Source organism: Meles meles, chromosome 12, assembly GCF_922984935.1.
Source record: "Meles meles chromosome 12, mMelMel3.1 paternal haplotype, whole genome shotgun sequence".
NCBI classification, from domain to species: Eukaryota; Metazoa; Chordata; class Mammalia; order Carnivora; family Mustelidae; genus Meles; species Meles meles.
The window spans coordinates 31,594,254-31,612,889 of record NC_060077.1 but is presented as its reverse complement, the minus strand read 5'-3'; the positions used below and the strand labels follow the sequence as shown (position 1 = coordinate 31,612,889).

At 57.5% G+C, this 18,636-nt stretch overlaps 2 protein-coding genes across 5 annotated transcripts in view; one reads left to right on the top strand and one right to left on the bottom strand.

The window, feature by feature from the left end:
• The window catches only part of MED15 (mediator complex subunit 15), a 66,889-nt gene extending 56,725 nt beyond the window's left edge, over positions 1 to 10,164 (top strand). For both annotated transcript variants that reach the window (XM_046024685.1, XM_046024687.1), the window contains 9 exons: positions 5,188 to 5,324; positions 5,423 to 5,550; positions 5,765 to 5,899; positions 5,986 to 6,049; positions 6,904 to 6,970; positions 7,483 to 7,643; positions 7,749 to 7,915; positions 8,413 to 8,511; positions 9,171 to 10,164. In XM_046024685.1, the coding sequence (XP_045880641.1) occupies positions 5,188 to 5,324; positions 5,423 to 5,550; positions 5,765 to 5,899; positions 5,986 to 6,049; positions 6,904 to 6,970; positions 7,483 to 7,643; positions 7,749 to 7,915; positions 8,413 to 8,511; positions 9,171 to 9,307 (1,095 nt within the window). In that variant the 3' untranslated portion in view covers positions 9,308 to 10,164. The remainder of the gene's footprint in view (positions 1 to 5,187; positions 5,325 to 5,422; positions 5,551 to 5,764; positions 5,900 to 5,985; positions 6,050 to 6,903; positions 6,971 to 7,482; positions 7,644 to 7,748; positions 7,916 to 8,412; positions 8,512 to 9,170) is intronic.
• A 523-nt stretch (positions 10,165 to 10,687) lies between these two features.
• CCDC74B (coiled-coil domain containing 74B) lies at positions 10,688 to 16,148 on the bottom strand. 3 transcript variants are annotated; one of them, XM_046025319.1, is made up of 8 exons: positions 15,834 to 16,148; positions 14,951 to 14,992; positions 13,870 to 13,926; positions 12,927 to 13,107; positions 11,719 to 11,908; positions 11,562 to 11,641; positions 11,397 to 11,468; positions 10,688 to 11,263 (listed from the first exon to the last, which is right to left on the bottom strand). In XM_046025319.1, the coding sequence occupies exons 1-8, from the start codon at positions 16,090 to 16,092 to the stop codon at positions 11,092 to 11,094; spliced, it is 1,053 nt and encodes a 350-aa protein (XP_045881275.1). In that variant the 5' UTR covers positions 16,093 to 16,148; the 3' UTR covers positions 10,688 to 11,091. The 3 variants fall into 3 exon arrangements, with proteins under 3 accessions (XP_045881275.1, XP_045881277.1, XP_045881276.1); XM_046025321.1 differs by having other exon boundaries at positions 10,688 to 11,230; XM_046025320.1 differs by having other exon boundaries at positions 11,719 to 11,896.
• Between the last annotated feature and the right edge of the window lie 2,488 nt (positions 16,149 to 18,636).

Here is an 18,636-nt window from a genome sequence, read left to right as displayed (position 1 = left end):
GCTCTCTGCTCAGCAGGGAGCCTGCTTCCCCCTCTCTCTCTCTCTGCCTGCCTCTTTGCCTACTTATGATCTCTGTCTGTCAAATAAATAAATAAAATCTTAAAAAAATTTTTTTTTAAGTTTAGTGTTTTTGATAGTTATGGTGGGGTCTTTTTCGTGGTAAAATGAAACCGAAGATAAGCAGAGAGGCTTGTTTTCTTGAGCTGTGCTGTTGATACTGTATAATCATCAGCCATATGCAGGTATTTACTTTTAAATTAGTTAAGATTTTAAAAAACTGATCAGGCATTTTGAAAATTTGAAAATTTAGTTTCTTAAGTTGAAATTCAGTTATATTTCAAGGGTCTAGGGTGCCACGAGGAAACCAGTGGTTCCTGTAGTGGACAGCACAGATTATAGAACAAGTCAGTCTGTTGTGGTGGAAAGTTCTGGGGCACTGTGCTGTTCTAGAGTTTACTGGGTAGAGTGTAGAATTTACTACATGCGCTCCTTTCTGGGTGTCCAGAGTCTTCTGTGTGCATCACACTTTTTCAGAGAGCTGAATTCCTGGCTCTCCCATTACCGTACGGCATCTGGAATTCTTCCGTGGCATAGCCATTTGTTTAACAGATTGTTGGCATGTGCGTTCCATGGGCCAGACCCTTTTCTAGGACTCAGAGAATAAAGTGGTAAGAAGGTTCCCTACTCTGATGGGCTTCCCATTCTAGTGGGTTTGCTGCGAACACCCCAGAGTTGCCACTACTGTAAGGTGCCGTTCCTCCTGTCAGGCAGCCACACCTGTAACCCTAGCAGATGGGCCTGCCCTTCCCCGATGGCCTGTGTGCAGAAGCCAGTGTTGCCGCCCGGGAGCTGGGCTGTCTGGGCAGGGTGGCCACGGGCCACCAGCCTCAAGCCCTGCACCACGCCACCACCGCCACGGAGACAGGGGCAGGGACCTTCCTGAGACCGATGTATTGCCATTGGGCGGCATGGTCTATTGTAACCCTTCCTGCCTCCTGACCCTAAAGGTTGCCCCAAATGTGCCAATGGCAGTTTCTCACTGACTGGAGTGAGAGTTCTTCAGCACTGGCCTCCCTTTTGGTAGTCATTGCATGGCAGGAGGCAGAAGTGGCTGGAACCTCCTCGTCAAAAGGCCTTCTGACAGAGTTCACTGGAGGAGCGAGTTTGTGTGGCAGGACAGTGGGTTCGTTAACCAAGGTGGCGCGGAGGGCTGGGCAGTGCGGAGCCTGGGCGCAGCTCCTCATGACCTAAGGCTGCATGGGGTCCTCCGCACGACCCCTGGCTCGGGGCTCCATCCCTTGCTGCCTCAGGCACCCCCAGCCCTGTTACCTGCGCACCTGTCACTAGTGAGTGTTCCCGTCCTGGTCCCTTTGATTCTCAGCTCTGTGACCTTGAGCTGCTTGTTTTCCTCTCCTGCAGCCTCTGGCTCAGTATCCATCAGGGATACTGAGGTTGGGTTGTTTGGTGTGGGGGAATGACATTGACGTCAACATGCAGTGCTGATTTCTATAAGAGTATGTCCCTAGCATGGTGAGTATGCGGTACATGCCAGGCCTTGAATTACTTCTGTCTTTGGACTTGTTCCTTCTCACTGCCGTGGGTTACAGGTCACACATTTAGGAGAAAGAACTCCCCGTTGTCACCGCCTCCCCCCCAGTGGAGGTAAATGTCTGCCACTGGGCCCCCAGCAGTGCTTGAGGCCAGAGAAGCCACCACCCCCTGTAAAAGGGGCCCAGACACTCCATTAAATCCTCGGCCCAGGCTCCACAACTTCCTTTTTCCCACCCTGGCCTCTTTGTGGGGTCCTGGCTTCCAGGATCAAACCTGCGCCCCCCACCCTGCCTCCCTCCACCCCTGCGCCAGCACAGGCACACTGTGGTCATTTGACTGGTCACAGACCTGAGTCCAGAATCGGTGTGCAGCTGCTCTCGTGTCTGTGTCTTGCTGATCACGTCTCTCCTGAGAAGAGCATGCTTATTCTGAGGATGCATCCTTACAGGTCAGGGCTGCTGCTGCCGTCCTATGGGTGCCCCAGCGGAGCCTTCGGCAGCCGGCTTCTCCGGGCCCTGGAGTGAGGTGCTTCAGCACCTGCGGCGCCTATCTGCCTGATTCCTTCCTTGTGGCAACAAACCGGGGTCAGGAGAACAGGCAAGCTAGAAGGCCTATTCTGTCAGCCTTTCAGGAGACGGGACTCTCAGACACTCTCTGCCCCTGGCCCTGCAGCGTGTCCCATGGCTATGTCTTCAGACTGGGGGAACACTTCCTGACCCCGACGCCCATGACGGAGCAGGATTCTGTGCTGGACACGTGCTGGATGCAGTACCCTGCGTGGGGGTCTAGGGGTGACATGACGTCCCTGGCAGTGTGAGCAGGTGGTGCCACGGTGGGGTCCATATTCCTCTTTGCTCTGGGAACACATCACATACAGGGGCCTGGAGTATGGGAATGTTCCAGCGATGTCTGGTGGCCGTGGGTGGTCTCGAGATGGCTAGACGGTATGGTGCCACCAGCGTCCCCTGAGGTATCTTCATTGCACTTAGCTCCCCAGATGAGGCCTGCTGCCCTGCTGCCCAGCAGCCTGGCCCGGCCGCTCCCCTGTGCTCCGGCTGTGTCCCCTCTGCTTGAACCTTGCATTGCCCCACTCCTGCCTTCGGGCTGTTGTGCAGGGTCTCTTCACAGACTATTGTCCTTGCTCCCTGGGAGAGTCGATGGTGCTGAGATGCCTGAACTCCTCTGCTAGCCGTGTGACCTTGAGCATGTCCCTTCCCTCTTAATTCCCACTTCCCTTGTGTGATATGTAGGTGACAGTGGGCGGGTACATTAGTGTCACATGGCATGTGCCAGCCACTGTGACCGCCAAGCCCGTACCTCCAGCAGAGCATGCGCAGGGAGGGAAGATGCGGAGCTAGGGCAGCAGTGCTCCCCTCTGGGGGGCTTCATACATCACTAGAGAGGCCCAGCCGTCTCACTCCCCTCTGCCCCAGCATCAGCCAGGCGGAACATAAACCTGAAGCCTGGGGGGGTCTCTGTCTCCTTAGCCACTTTGGTTGGCCATTGTTTTCTTGACAGAGGCCTTCAGGTTGCAACTCCTCGTCCTGCGTGTGTCTGTGGCATCTCGGAATCTGGGAGGCCTAGGAGCCCTGGGCTGACTGGGGAGGGGATCCTGAAGGCCTGGGAAGGGGAATGTGTGTGCTGCCAACAGAATCAGGCGTTTTTCCAGAGGCGCTGTCAGATGTAAAGAGATCTGGATTGGATGTCAAAAGCCTAGGGGTTTCCTGTGGTGGCCTGGAGAGTGGCCTGGGGTAGCCTGTGGCTGGATGTAAGAGACAGGCTCGCAGGAGGAAGCAGAAGCGTTGAGCTTGTGCCCGGGTCTGGGGCAGGCTGCTCTTGGCTGTGTCTTGCAGACTCTAATGCCCAGGGGAGCCATGTGTGCTCCATGGAACCCAGCAGAGGGTGTGGGGAAAGTGCCATTTCCCGTGGTCACAGTGCTGAGGGTGCCTTTTAAGATGCAGCTCCAGACATTTAGGTGGGAAGTGAACTGTGCAGTGGCCTTCCCCTTGCAGTGGCTTTATGCTGGCCATGGTGCCCTCACATGCCTCATTTCCCTTCTGAGAAGCACCAGCTTTACACTACAGACAGGAGCTGAACACCTTCTAGAAGGGACATCTGCTGGAGCAGACGCTAATAAGGCTGGGAATGTTCTGGGGCAGGTACAGGTAGGTGAGGCAGGAAGAGGGCACATCAAGAGGCAGTTTCAGGGGCACAAGGTGGTGTGTGGCAGCAGTTTCGGGAGAGGGAAAGGCGAGGTGACAGCAGGGCCTTTGTAGGAAACCACTCCAGGCGAGTTCCCAGGCCTCACAGGCTGAGCCCAGGGTGTGCAGGCCCCAGGCCTGTAGTTCTCCCTCCTTGGCACCATCTGCTGCTTGGCATGGGCTCTTCTGAGATGGCCTGTTCACCTTCCTAGTCCTGGGAGTTTGTTGGTCCTTGGGTGGATTCTGGAGCCTCTTGTCCAGTGCAGGGGGCATGCTGCCTGCCCTGGGACTCCGCGTAGCCCAGCACGGAAGGCAAGCCCTGCCTAGGAGAAGCCTGCTGCACTCAGTTCAATTTAGCCAACTAAGCTGCCCCAGGCCCTGTTTCTGCCCTCACTGGCATCACTGTGAATCACCTGGGACCTATTGCTTCACTTGGTAGAACAACTGGGCCTACCAGCTGGAGGCCTGAGCTTGCATGTTCCTGCCCCCGCCCCCATGGCAGATGAGTGTGTGGGAGGGAGGTGCAAAGCCGTGGCTCCAGATGGCCCGAGGGTCTGGAGTGCCCTGAGACAAGCACTGGGCTTGGTCTGCAGAACTGGACAGTCAAAAAGTGGGGGCGGGGGGGGTTGTGGACTAGGCTCCAGGAAGCAGGCTCTGAGGGGGGCTCAGCATGTAGGAGCTTGACTAGGGTGTGGGAGGAGCCCCCTCCGCTGACCCTGGGAAGCCCTGAAACTGGCAGGGAACTTTGGGCTGGTTCTGGCCGGGCCCTTACGCCGCCGTCACCATGTCCTGGGCGAGGCAGGTCTGCTTGCTCTGCCAGTCTAGGGCAGGCTGCTCAGCCACCAGACCAAAGGTCCTCAGGCCACACGTGCTGGCAGGGGCTGACACAGGGGCCACTTTGCTCCCATTAAACATGAGAGAGGCTCCCACTGTGCCCTGAGAGCTGGGGGGGAGCTCATGGAAGCATGTGGGAAGATGGTCCCATCTGTCGCAGGGCGCAGGGGTGCCCTCATTGGCACATAGAGGAGAGCAACACAGGCCGGTAAGGCCAGGCAGCACCATCCAAGGCCATAGGCCTTCTCTGGCTCCTCCACCTGTCAGACAGAAACATGGGGATGTCCTGTTCCAGCGCAGAGAAGCCTATGGACCTCATGGTCTCCCTGCCAAGGAGCAGGAGCTGCCCAGCTGGGCCTTTGTGCCAGCCACTCATCATTGTGGACTCATGTGTGTGTGTGGATCCTCGGGGTGGGGCCCTGTGCCCGTGTTGGTACTCATGGCGCAGGGTGTCTGAAAGAAGGGGTATTTAGGTGAGGCTGAGAGTGTGGGGGCTTCTGTGTGCAGATGGGGTCTGTGACGGGGATGGGGGTGGGAGCGAGGGCGCAGCAGGAGTGAGAACGTGTGGCAGGCAAGCAGGCTGAGCACCCTCCACTTTCAGGTCAGCCAGAACAGCCTCACCATGCTGTCCTCGCCGTCACCGGGCCAGCAGGTGCAGACCCCACAGTCGATGCCCCCTCCCCCCCAGCCATCCCCGCAGCCTGGCCAGCCCAGCTCGCAGCCCAACTCCAACGTCAGGTAGGCCTGATAGGGGGTGGCCCTCCCCACCTGGCTCCCAGAGCGGGCCCCACCTTGTGCCCCAGCTCACAGGTTCACCTGCTTTTGTTTTGCTGCAGCTCTGGCCCTGCCCCATCCCCTAGTAGCTTCCTGCCAAGCCCCTCACCACAGCCCTCCCAGAGTCCAGTGACGGCCCGTACCCCGCAGAACTTCAGCGTCCCCTCCCCGGGACCTTTAAACACCCCCGGTAAGTCGGGTCTGGGGTGGGTATGAGCCAAGGCCCAGAACCCGTTGTGTAACCCACACACAGACCCGCAGGTCAAGGGGCTGAGATTCACCCCTCACCATCTGGAGGCCTCCGCTTATAACAGGGTGGGTGAGCTCTAGATCCCCGCCTGGAGGGTTTGCAGAGAGCCTGGCCTTGTGGGCGGGAGCCATGCTTATCATGTCATATCCTGCAGTGAATCCCAGCTCGGTCATGAGCCCAGCCGGCTCCAGCCAGGCGGAGGAGCAGCAGTACCTCGACAAGCTGAAGCAGCTGTCCAAGTACATCGAGCCCCTGCGCCGCATGATCAACAAGATTGACAAGAACGAAGGTTCGGTGGGGGCTGGGGCACAGCATGTTTGGGGATGGTGGGGGGATACCCCAGGCACATGTCTTAGTGGCCCCTCTCTGTCCCAGACAGAAAAAAGGACCTGAGTAAGATGAAGAGCCTTCTGGACATCCTGACAGACCCCTCTAAGCGGTGAGCTTTGCCTCCAGGCTCCTGGAAGAAGGATGGCGCTCTGCCCACATCCGGCTGCATGGTTGGCCCAGCCTTGAATGGGTGTTTGGTGGTGATGTGGAGTTTAGAGAAGGGGCCTAAGGGCTCCACTTACGTGTGTCTGCTGGGGCTCCAAGCTCCGGGCCCCCTACCTTTGCACTGCCCCTGACTTTCCAGTGGCCTTTGGCAAGTGACTTCATATCAGTTAGCCCGTCTGCAAAAAGGGGCAGCTATGGCTCACTCAGCTTGGCTGGGAAAATGAAACAAGACAACCCCTTGAGGAGCACTTGTAAGGCACACATGCCCATGCTGGCCAGTGCTAGGGCTGCTGTGAGCATCAAACTTGGTCTGCGGTACAGAACTGTGTATGTGGACTAGACTTTGAGTTTGTCCCTATTCCTGCCTCAGCTTAGGCTGTGCTCCCTTCTAAAAGGTCTTCTCTATTCCATTTACTAGACAAAATGCTGGAAACGGCAGAACTAGGCCTGTTGGATCTGTACCAGCCTCGAAGCCCTCTTGCATTGATCGTCATTGGAATTCTAGGGCTGAGGGGCAGGGGCCCAGCCTCTGTCCCTCCCCACTGACCCATCACATTTATGCCCTATTCTGCCAACCAGGATGGGGCCACTCCTGGGGACAGGACAATCTGTCCTTACATTTTGCGTCTAAGGACGGCTGGTCAATGGCTTCGGCTCCTGTGGAGGCTTGCACTGGCTGAGGCTGGCTCTGTTCAGACCAGAAGAAGCCAGGCAGGCGGTGGCTGGAATCAGCACCCGAGAGCCACCAGCGCCCCATCGTCAAGCATGGAGGGTCAGCCATATCCCTTCTCCCCACAGGTGCCCCCTGAAAACACTGCAGAAGTGTGAAATTGCCCTGGAGAAGCTCAAGAATGATATGGCAGTGGTGAGTGGGACACCACGGCCTGGTGATGTTCAGAGGGCCGCAGGCATCTCTGAGGAGACCAGGACTCACCCCACAAGCTGGGAGAAGTGTTCACAGTCAGGAGTGGGTAGAGGAGGCATGCTACTCAGCCTGGGGACCTCGCCCAGGAGTCTTCTTCCAGGTCAGGTCGGCCTTGGGGAAGGAGAGCATGTGTGCAAACATGGGAGAGGTCACCCTCCGGCTGTGGTCCTGTGGGTGTTCCCTCCATCCACCAGGTTCACGGAGTTTTGTGTACGCTCATCTCCACTGTCTCCCTTCCACTTGCCCCTGCCCAGCACGAGGCCAAGCCCTGGGGGGAGGGGCCTCAGGGGAAGGTCAAGGCCACAGAAGGCAGGCGAGTGCATCCAAGATAACTGTATCTCTAGGAGGCAGAGGTGGTGGGGAAGCCGTGAAAGTATGGCTGTGAGGATGAGGACCTCAGGGTCTAGAAAGCTTCCCAAGAGTGGGCTGCTGACCCCGCTGTCCTGTTCCAGCCCACACCCCCGCCGCCTCCGGTGCCGCCAACCAAACAGCAATACCTGTGCCAGCCGCTCCTTGATGCCGTCCTGGCCAATATCCGCTCACCCGTCTTCAACCATTCCCTGTACCGCACCTTCGTGCCGGCCATGACAGCCATCCACGGCCCGCCCATCACGTACGTGTAGCACAGGGCTCAGGCTCGCGCTGGGCAGTGGGCCGTGGGCTGTGGGTCACGGGCCACAGCCTAGCCCCGTGTGGTGACCCTAGCTGCCTCTTCCAGAGCCCCGGTCGTGTGCACCCGGAAGCGTAGGTTTGAAGACGATGAGCGGCAGAGCATCCCCAACGTCCTCCAGGGGGAGGTGGCCAGATTAGATCCTAAGTTCTCGGTGAATTTGGATCCTTCTCACTGCAGTAACAATGGCACCGTCCACCTGATATGCAAGTTGGGTGCGTACTGGGGAGGTGGGGCTGGTGCTGTGGGAGACTGAGTCCTAATCTCTAGCCCCAGGGTTCTGCCCCTGCCCCTGGCTCCAGAGCAGGCCCAGCCCAGGCCCGCCTGCCCCATGGGGACTCGCACTGGGCCTCCCACAGATAGGCCGTGCGTGTGTGCACACACACAGTGCCCCGAGGCCCACCAGCCCCACACCCTTCTGGATCCTTCCACGTACCTGGCCTAGGATGTGCCCTGAGGGCCGAGCCTGGAGCCCCCACACTCTCATCTCTTACCCCTGCCGGGGAGGCCCCCTCCCCTCCCTGCCTTCCAGGTACCGAGCCTGAGGCCCTAGGGAAATGTGGAAGCCTGGGAGTCAGAGTGACCTCCATACTTTGCAGCAAGCCTCACCAGAGCCTTTTGGGATTCAAAGAGCCCTGTTGCGAGCAGGGCTGTGAGGTAGGGCAGGTTGAGGCCTTGGGCCGGGTCACAGGCACAGCTGCATGTGTTGCAGATGACAAGGATCTCCCGAGTGTGCCGCCACTGGAGCTCAGTGTCCCTGCTGACTACCCTGCCCAGAGCCCACTGTGGATCGACCGGCAGTGGCAGTACGGTGGGTGAGCCGCAAGGACGGCCGTGGTGAGGCCGTGTGGCTGCTCTTTCGGGGCCCTGGCGGGACGGGGTCGGCTCCAGGCAACCAGGTTTCCTCCGAACTCCCACAGTGGAGCCCACTCCTCCACTTTCTGTCTGCCCCTTTGTGGACAGGAGTGGGTTGCCCAGAAATCACTTGGAGAGAAAGGGGTCTCTGTCTCTATGGTGTTCTGTCTGTCTGCAGGGCAGCCATATGTACTGGTGAGGAGTGAGCAGGCCCGTCCACCCCTGGGGGCCTCTGCAAGGCTGATAGGGGAGCACAGAAGGAGCTAGGGTTCGTGGGGACCCATCTGGGTGACATGGCTTCAAACCAGAGGCCCAGAGAACGCCCTATTGATGGGGACCAGTGCCCCTGCAGCTCAGAGCTGGTGTGTGGGACTGGGATCCCAAGACTGCCCCTGAGTGGGAATCCTGGTCTCCAGACGTGTCCACACTGTAGTTCTCCACTGATGTGTGGGCCTGGGAGGGGAGCCCATCGGCTATCCCACTGTGTGAGGGAGATGGCACCCCTGCTCACGTTAGCTGGGTGGAATGTGTCTGTGGGGTAGCCCGTTCACAGAGAGTTGCTGCATCGCCCAGCGTCAGGCTCAGCACCGCTCATGGCCCACTGCTCTGTTGCAGACGCGAACCCCTTTCTGCAGTCGGTGCACCGGTGCATGACCTCGAGGCTGCTGCAGCTCCCCGACAAGCACTCGGTCACGGCCCTGCTCAACACCTGGGCACAGAGCATCCACCAGGCCTGCCTCTCAGCCGCCTAGCCACCCAGCCGCTGGGGACCGCGGGGAGAGCCAGTGGCCTTGTCAAGGCCACAGAGGACATGCACCTCGTGTCGGACATTTCTAGGTGTTGGCTCCCTTAGAGAGCCTGGGCTTAGATTAGCTTTCCTGCTTTTATCTTCTGCCTTGGGGACTTGCCAGACATCCTCCCACACTTGTACACGACCAGGGCAGGTGGCTGTGGGGCTGGCTGCATCAGTGATGGGGTTGGGACGTCCCCCAGGGAGTCGGACTTGCCACCAGCCCTGTGTGCTCCTCCCTGGGCTGCTGTGCCCTCTGCCTCTCCAAGGCCCATGTCCTTCCTCAGTAGCACGGGGGAGAACTCAGGGTCTTGTTAGAGCCTCTTATGTGTGTGCACCAGAAACACTTCCTGTTCCTGTAGGGGAACATGGAGAGCATAGGAAACCCTGAAAACGCACACAGAATTCTCTGGCCACAGTTTTGGGTTCAGACCCTGCCACCATGGGCATGTGGGGCAAGCCACAGGGAAGCTCCTGGATCCCAAGGTGCTGGCGGAGTCTCAGAGGGAAGGTCGGCCTGCAAGCGGTTGCAGATCTCCTGTGGTCGCCTGGGCCTCATACCTCTTGGCATTCTCCCTTCAAGCCATGGGGGTTTGCTCAGCACTGTGGGGGAGCCGGGGGAGCAGGGGCACCTGGGTGGATCGTGTCCCTGGCACCGTGCCTACTCTGGGGTCAGGGCTCAGAGCCGTTCCTGAGAGCAAAGAAGGCCCCCTGATGGCATCAGCCCGCCAGCCCTCTGGTGTTGAGAGGGTCCCCCTTTTCTATGTGCACTACCATGTCATCTGTGGTTCTTATAATAAATTTATTATTCCTGTGTTATGAATTTGTCACTGTGTCCCCTCCCCTCTGAAAGTCTGGGTACTACTGTCCAGTGAGGAACATTGTTGGGGATGAGCCCAGTTCCCCACCTTGGGGATGGCCATGGACATCCAGATCTTAGTTCACTATTTTTTGAGTGTCCGGGCCGTAACCTCACCCAGGTTTCTGGCCGGGTTCCTGCTGCTAGAAGCAAGAAGAGGTAGAGATGAGCGCTGAGGAAATGGGCCTGGAGCACAGTCCCGCCAAGAGCAGGTGGACGCGACACTGACTGCACCCATGAGCCATAGGAAGCTGTGGTTGTGGGGGCCCGTGGGACTGGAGTATCACGAGGTGGAGCCCTAGAGCCCCGGAGAGGGCCGCTCCCAAGGCGCCGAGGCCCTCCGTGGTGGAGGGCAGGCCCGGCAGGGTGGCGCGTCAGCCGTGTTTGTCAGCCTGGAAGCTGGCTGGCACCAATGGGGAAGAAGGCGTCTTGCTCTGTGCGCAGGGCCAGGAAGCCCCCTGCATGCTTCCCCCCGCTGGATGAGCCCGGAGTCCCGGGCACCCCCGGCAGGTCCCTCCCCCTGCAGGGAGCAGAGCTAGGGGCACAGAGCTGGGCAGTGATGCCCAACAGCAGTGAGGGATGAGACACACAAGTGGAGAAACGAGCTTTATTTCCAGTCTTCAGCGGGGTAGGGTAATACTTTCATTAGGTGTTTTCATGTAAATACAGAATAGCAAACTACTGAGCAAGAAAATAAACAAGTTTCCCAGTTCTGAGACCAAGTACTTTATCTGCCACGAGTTTCATTTATCTGGAATTTCACTTGGCCTAAACGTCTGAGAATTGTCTGGAAGTGCTATCAAGAGAGGGTGAGGATCTCCAGCCGGGGGGTTGGTCACAGGCCTGGCCAAGAGCTACTGTGCAGGCACAGATGGCTGCCGCTGGCCTCAGAGCACTGAGCGGTGCAGCCGCCGGCTCTGCACCACCTGCAGCCTCTTCTGCCGCTCAGCGAAGTTGCTCTTCAGGGTCTGCTTCAGCGCTGGCAGGATGGAGCGCTCCGCCACGGGCATTGGGCTCAGAATCAGGCTGTTCAGGCAGAGGGCTGGCACTGCAGAGCCCCTGGGAGCAGGAGCCCAGCCAGTCTGGCAGTGCGGCCCCAGGCAAAGCACAGAGCCATCCGGGTCCCAGTCCCTTCCGCACCCCGTACGGGGCTTGGAGGCCACCTCAACCTCCCCCTACGGATGCAACTCACCATTTCTTGGGGACGCCCTTGGTGGGGACCTTGGGGAGCTGCATGGCTCCCGGGTGAAGGGCCTCCTGGTCCCTGGTGAGGGAGGAGTCAGCAGTGAGCCCCAGAGGAGCAGACCTTGCCGGGGTAGGGTGGGGTGGGGTGAGGGCTGGGAGGGCTCTCACTCACTTGGGAGAGCTGGGCCCAGGTTCCTCAGGGGTAGCCTTGGGTCTCTGATTCTCTTCCAGGAGGGCCTTGAGGTGTTGCAACTGGAAGGCAGGGAGAAGAGGGGCAGTGGGTGGGCTCCGCAGAGGTGGGGGGGGCAGATTGGGGTCCCGAGCCTCACCTCCTGGGCCTGCAGGAGGTTGGCATTCCACAGCTGGCGGATGACAACCTCACATTGCTGAATCGTGGTGGGCTTGCGCAGGTATGGAAGTAGGCTCATCGCGGGGGGCTGCTTGCCCTTGTGCTGGTTGCCTGCTGTGGAGCTCGCCACTGCGCTGGAGGTCTCCCCTTCTTCCTCTCTGGAACAGTCACTGCAGCAGCCTGGAGCTAGCCTGCCAGGCTTGGTCTAACCACCCCCACCTCTGCTGGGCAGCTCCTGCTCCAGCCTGAGGCTGGTGTGGGGAGGAGGGGTGTCCACACAGCCTCCTCAGGGACTGGTTCCCTTCTGCTGACCAGGGTGCTCCTGGCACCAGGTAGGGGGGGCTCCGGTGCCAGCTGGGACCTGGGCCCATCCCTTCCTCCTCTCTCAAGGTGCCCTGAGGGTTCGATGTGGTTCAAGCTGCGGGGCCACCCTCAGTCCTGACCCCACACCTGTGAGCCTGGTTGACAGAATCTAAGGACTGTGCTGAGAAGAGGAAGCCTGCTGGTTGCCCTACCCAGGGGACAATGGGGTCTCCGTTTTGGATGCAAAGTCCAGGTTCCTGGGGTGCCTGGGTAGCTCAGTGATTTAAAGCCTCTACCTTTGGCTCAGGTCATGATCCCAGGGTCCTGGAATCAAGCCCCGCATCAGACTTTCTGCTCATCAGGGAGCCTGCTTCCTCCTCTGTCTGCCTGCCTCTCTGCCTACTTGTGATCTGTCTGTCAAATAAATAAAGTCTTAAAAGAAAAAAAAAAAAGTCCAGGTTTCTTGCTGCTTTCCAGGGCAGTCCCAGAAACTCAGGTGTCAGCCTGGTCTTGCTCTGGCCTGCCAGTTCTGCACCTCACAGAGCCAAGCACACTTCCCGGGGTGAGCCCAGGAACCCGACTTACTACTGTTCTCTTGGTGAATAGCAGGGTAATTTAAAGGCAAAATCACTTTGTTCCATTTCTGTGAGAAAACGGTTTTGGAAGCTGCTGTTGGCATCCTCGTGTGGGCTTGAGTCAGCACAGGGACCCTGCAGACCCCCTGGGGAAAGCGGGAAGGCAGTGCCCACTGGATGGGCAAGCCTGGAGCAAGTCTGCGTTCACCGGCAGACTGGCCCATTTGGAAGGGCTGAGCAGCTGGCTGGTGGCAGAGTGTGAGCTTGGTAAATGGAGCGCTGGGCCCCCGGGGTCCGGGCGAGCCCTTACTTGGCCAGCCCCTGCATCCCTGGGGCTTTGTCCAGCTTGCTGTTGTGGAACAGGGCAGCAACTGGGGTCTCTTCTTCCAGGTCCATCTTCTGGGGAACGTCAGCTTTCGAGTCTTGCTTCTTGGAGAAGCTGAGCTGGGTCCGGGCCTTGCCTTGAGAGTTGGCAGCAGCCAGGGCGGTCACTGTGGGCATCGAGAACCCGTGCCTGAGTCGCCCAGGATTAGCCGTGTGCGCCCACAGAGTGCCTGCCCCCTGCCTCGGTTTCCACTGAGAGATGGTAACAGAGCCCCCATCGGGGGGCTGCTGGGAGATCCGAACCCAAGGGTCTGAGGGTCTGTGAAAAGCTGGCTCCATGTACTCAGGGAAGGCCAGGGCTGGGGGTGGCCCCACAGCTGTTCCCCAACTCTGAAGCAGTGCCCCATTTTGGGCAAAATGACACTGAGTGGGAGGTCTGGGACCCAGCCCGCGCCAGTGTCCTTTCCAAGGACAACGCCCACTGCCTGCCTGGGCCCGCAGAGGAGGGGCAAGGGCTGCTCCTGCAAGTACGCCTGGCCTCAGGAAGGCAGAGTGGGAAGAAGACACTATCAGCCCCTAACTCTGCAAAGGACACCACAAGCCCAGAACTCTAGGTGGAGCTGTCCCCCCCACCCCCCACCTCTGCTTCCTGCCTGCTTGGTGGGGGGTCATAATGAGCAGGGCTTCTGCCAGGCCACCTGTGTGCCACCCCTCCCTGGAAGACCACTTAGTGAGGCACAGAGGCTCCTCTTTCTGTATGTCGGGGGGCATCTGCCGTAGGGCCTTGTGCCCCATGTTGGTGTTCACTCCCTTTGTAGTCAAGCCCATGGGGCTTTCAGCGCCCCACACTTGCCATTGGGCCCAGGGTCCCCATGGGGCATGTGCCTCTCCCCCGACCCTGAGCTCACAGAGGGTGCTGGCGTGCTCACCTGACATCGAATTTGAGACAGACTTGATGGAATGAAAGCTGGAATTGGAAATGCTGCCTGTGGGAGAAGGCACAGGGTCAGTTGGAGATGGCAGGAATGCCAGTTCCATCCTAGTGTCCCAGATCCTTCCGCCCCCTGCTCCCCTCTGTGGGGGAGGGGCCGGCCGTCCGTGCCTGTGTGCTCACACAGGGCCCTCCCCCACGCCGGTGAGGCAGAGCCAAGGGTGGGGGGGTGCGATTTCTTGAAGGGCCATCCAGAAAGCAGTGGGCTTAGGCCCAAAGGAGCCCTGAAGGAGGATGACCTCTTCTGAGGTCCCACTGGGGACCCCTGGCATCGTGGGACTGGGACCACTAACAGGCCCTGCCACTTGCCGAGGACAGCTCACCGGAGCTGCTCCTCCCCGTCAGAGGAGGGCCCACCACCACGCCATTCTCTGTGTCCCCTAGAAAAGGAGCCCTGGAACCTCCCAAGACTCGGGCTCTAGGCTAGCACCACCCAGACTGGGCCCCAAAGGTAAGTGGGGAGAGCAGGCTCGGCTGGGGGACACACAAAGTGAATGGGCTACTATCAGGATGAGGAAGGGCAGTGGGTAAGTGGCTGTGGGTCTCTCCATCTCCACTGCCTTCACCCAGCCCTCTTGGTCACTGCAGAGATGGCAGGGAGGCTCCCTGAAAGGACTATGCCTTTCTAGTACAGAGCATTCTATGCTAGGAAGTGATGGGCCAGAAGCCCAGGGCTGGGGCTGCCCAGTGCTTGTCAGCCTTTCAGAGGGAGTCTGGGGCCTGCCATAGCTGGAATCCAAGTCAGAATCCATCAGCGCAGCAAGGCTGGGGAGGGCAGCTGCTCTGCCTCCTTCCCTGCTGCACAGACCCTCAGGCCTTGGGATCCCCGAGAGCCCCACCTCTGTGCTTCAGTGCACAGTCGCCCAAACCATGGCTGGGGGCAGTGCGTCTCTCCAGGTCCCCCAGGACCCCTCCTCACTGGGATAGGCCAGTGCAGCTAGGGGGTGAACTTCAATAAGCCACTCAGGGGCTGCTCCAGACATCAGTAACCATCAGGCACCAGAGGGCCTCATTCTTACCTTTCTTTGGCTTCTGATTCATTATTAGCTTGTAATGGAGATCTGAAAGCAAACATGTTTCGGTCATTTCTGAAGCTGCTGCCAGTTTGAGAGAAGACGTCTGCCTTGTCCCGGGCGCTCCCCTCCTGCTGAATCCCTGAGAGACTTCACATATGACCTTGACTCAAAACTCAAGGGGGGTGGAGTCCTGAGATAATGGGTACCCCTTGATCTCATACTTAGCACTTCTAGTAAACGGCAGGAGAAGGGGGGGGAGAAACTGAGGTAGGACTAGGTATGTGGGGGGAAGAGCTCCAGCTAAAACATAAGGGAGAAGAGAGAGGGAAGCAGAGTAAAAGACAGGTTCTGCTTCAGGCCTGGCCCATGGGGGTGAGGAGCCACCAGCAGGGCCAAGTTAGGAAGGCGTTGCCCTGAGGAGACTCGTGTACCTGGGAGAGCTGGATGGTGCCGGGCATATAGGTCCTTGATTTGGGGGCATTTAGTTTGTGAAAATCATTGAGCTGTATGCTCTCACTTTTTACTTCCACAAAAAGTTTTCTTTAAAACAGGCGGGCTTGACTCCTAGAGACGAGACTGCGACCGGGTTTACTTTGGAAAACGCCACAGACAGGCTGCCCTGCCAGATGGCTATATGGTCCCGACGCACCCCGACCCAAAAGACCACCCCGGTTTGGGGCCGGTGGGGGGGAAGGGAGTCCGAGCCCCGCGTGGCAGGACCCGGGGTGGGGCTTGCTGCCCTGTGTCTGCCCTCCTGAAAACACTGCGTGTTCTAGAGTCCACGCGTGTTTCCGTGCTGGAGGCACCCGCGGGCAGCAGGTCTGGGTCCCCCTTGGGCCCTAGCGGCGGTGTGTGCCCCAGCCGCGGCCCCGCTGCTCGGACTCACCCTTGTTCTCCCGCTTGAGGTACTCGATCTCCTCGTGGAGCTTGACCAGCGTCTCAGAGTGCTGCTGCTGCAGGAACTGCAGGCTTTTCTCCAGGTCCAGGATCCGCTTCTGCGACTCGCTGTGCCCAGCCTGCGCGCCGTGCTGTCCGGAGTGCTGGACTACCGCGGGCTGGCGGGGGCGCGGGCGCGACGCGCCCCGAGAGCCCGGGATCCCAGAGCTGGGGGGCCGGTGCCCGGCCGCCGCCACCCCGGCGCTCATGTAGCCGCTACCGCTGCTGCTGCACGCCCACTGGGTTGCTGGGCTGCCCAGGCTTGGCGCCGCGTCGCCATGGAAACGGGCTCGAGCGAGGGGGCGGGGCGTGGGAGGGGCGGGGCCGCGTCAACTTCCGCCTCAGCCCCAATACCCTGACCTAAAAGGTATCCGCCTTTAGGGTAGATCTTAATTTTGTATGCTGTTTGTTTTAATAGTTCACTTTCTGAATGGATGCTACGGATTACAGATTGAGTTTCTACTTCCAGTAATTACAAAACGCTCTGCTTTATGAAATGTGGACAAAATATTTGAGAGAGAACCCTCAGGGAAAAGGAGCTCTCCTTCTTCTTCTCCTTCTTCTTTCTTCTTCTTCTTCTTTCTTCTTTCTTCTTCTTTTTAAAGATTTTATTTATTTATTTGACAGAGACACAGCGAGAGAGGGAACACAAGCAGGGGGAGTAGGAGACAGAGAAGCAGGCTTCCAATTGAGCAGGGAGCCCGTTGCGGGGCTGATCCCAGGGCCCTGGGACCCCAGGACCATGACCCAAGCCGAAGGCAGACGCCTAATGACTGAGTCACCCAGGTGCTCCAAAAGCAGCTTTTCTTTCAAGAGCTGCTGCCTCCGTCTAGTTTCTGCTGAAGCCACAGGCCCAATGGCTGAAGAGGCAGAGGATGGAAACGCCACCACAGCTGGAAACCCAGGGGGCAACGCTGGGAAGTTTGGAGCCTCTGAGGGTGAAGAGCTGGAAGCTATAAACTTCAGATATGTGGCTGGCCTGAACTGCCCACGTGTGGGCAACAATTCCAGGGACTCCAGGGAAAGACAAAGAGCTGGAAGGCCAAAAGCTGCGGAGAGATTCACTTGCTATCAGTTCCAGGGATGAGTTTGAAGGTCTGACAGAGGAGCCTGGTAAAGGCCTCAGTTTTCCTTCTAAACCCCAAAAGGGCCACACCTTGGGAATGAACACTACGTTCTAGAGATGAGATCTGCCCTAGAACTAAAGGCAACATCAAAATATATCCGCCCTCGTGAAACTTAAAGCCCAGCCTCCACAAGTTTGGGTGATGTTCCGTAATTCAACCACCTGAAGAACAAAACTCAACATTCTTCAGAGAATTACAACAGAACCCAGAATCTCTGCGCCACATCATCCATGATGCCTGATATAAATAATAAATACTGAACATGCCAAGAAAGACAAATGTGACTGAGTCAAGAGAAAAAATTCAAAAAAATATTCAGATGCAGTCAGCAGAAATAGATCTGCACATAATTCTAGATAATAAATGTATAAGAAAGTACTTTATAATAAATATGATTAAAATCTACAGAAAAAGGGGCGCCTCGGTGGCTCAGTGGCTTAAGCCGCTGCCTTCGGCTCAGGTCATGATCCCAGGGTCCTGGGATCGAGTCCCGCATCAGGCTCTCTGCTCAGCAGCGAGCCTGCTTTCCTCTCTCTCTCTCTCTCTCTGCCTGCCTCTCTACCAACTTGTGATCTCTCTCTGCCAAATAAATAAATAAATTCTTTTTTAAAAAATCTACAGAAAAAAAGATGGCTGTAGTGATTGATCATGGGGAGTTTTTTAAAAGATTGATAAAGTAAGTATGGGGAGTAGGGCGCCTGGGTGGCTCAGTTGGTTAAGCTACTGCCTTCAGCTTGGGTCATGATCCAGGAGTCCCAGGATCCAGTCCCACATTGGGCTCCCAGCTCCGCAGGGAGTCTGCTTCTCCCTCTGACCTTCTTCCCTCTCATGCTCTCTCTCACTGTCTCTCTCTCAAATAAATAAATAAATAAATCTTTTTAAAAATAAAAATAAATAAAAATAAAAAGTAAGTGTTGGGGCACCTGGGTGGCTCAGTAGGTTAAAGCCTCTGCCTTCAGCTCAGGTCATGATCCCAGGGTCCTGGGATTGAGCCCCGCATTGGGCTCTCTGCTCAGCAGGGAGCTTGCTTCCTTCTCTCTCTCTCTCTCTCTCTCTACCTGCCTCCCTGCCTACTTGTGATCTCTGTCTGTCAAATAAATTAAAAAAAAAATCTTAAAAAAAAAATAATAAGTGTTGTGGGGGTGTGGGGGGGTAGAGTCCGGAAATGTATCCGGACTTCTAGTTTCCTGGCCTGGCACTGGAAATCAACCAACTGAAGGATCTTCTTAGATCCTTCAGAGAACTGAGAACATAGGACAAGCTTTTGCCCCAAAATTGGAGAGGCAGGTAGGCAGAAACAGAATCTCAGATTTCTGGAGCAGAACCCTCCATAGGAACCACTACTAGGGAAGGAAGATCTAAACTGTAATTGATGAATTGCTGGTGTGGCTCAGTGTGGACAAGTTTGAAAATTAAAAAAAAATACAAGGTGGGAGTTCCAATCTTAAGGGATCCTCCAACCTTTGTGAGTCTAACCTTCACGAGAATGCCCTCAAAAGAAACTAGGATGGCCCCAAATGCCAAACTGGACCTGGAGGGAAAGAAATACCTCTCTAGCTCCCCTCTAGCCTTCTCCTTTCTCCACACCTTTCCACCATATCAGTGGGGCTCCTGAATAAAAATGGG

What these genes read in the sequence shown, in the direction of transcription:
- CCDC74B (XM_046025319.1), bottom strand. Translation starts at nt 16,092, where the DNA reads ATGAGCGCCGGGGTGGCGGCGGCCGGGCACCGGCCCCCCAGCTCTGGG. An exon ending in GGGATGCAGGGGCTGGCCAA is followed by an intron (nt 11,909 to 12,926) that starts GTAAGGGCTCGC and finishes AGGCTGCTGCAG; the next exon opens with TGACTGTTCCAGAGAGGAAG. An exon ending in ACCTCCTGCAGGCCCAGGAG is followed by an intron (nt 11,642 to 11,718) that starts GTGAGGCTCGGG and finishes CCTGCCTTCCAG; the next exon opens with TTGCAACACCTCAAGGCCCT.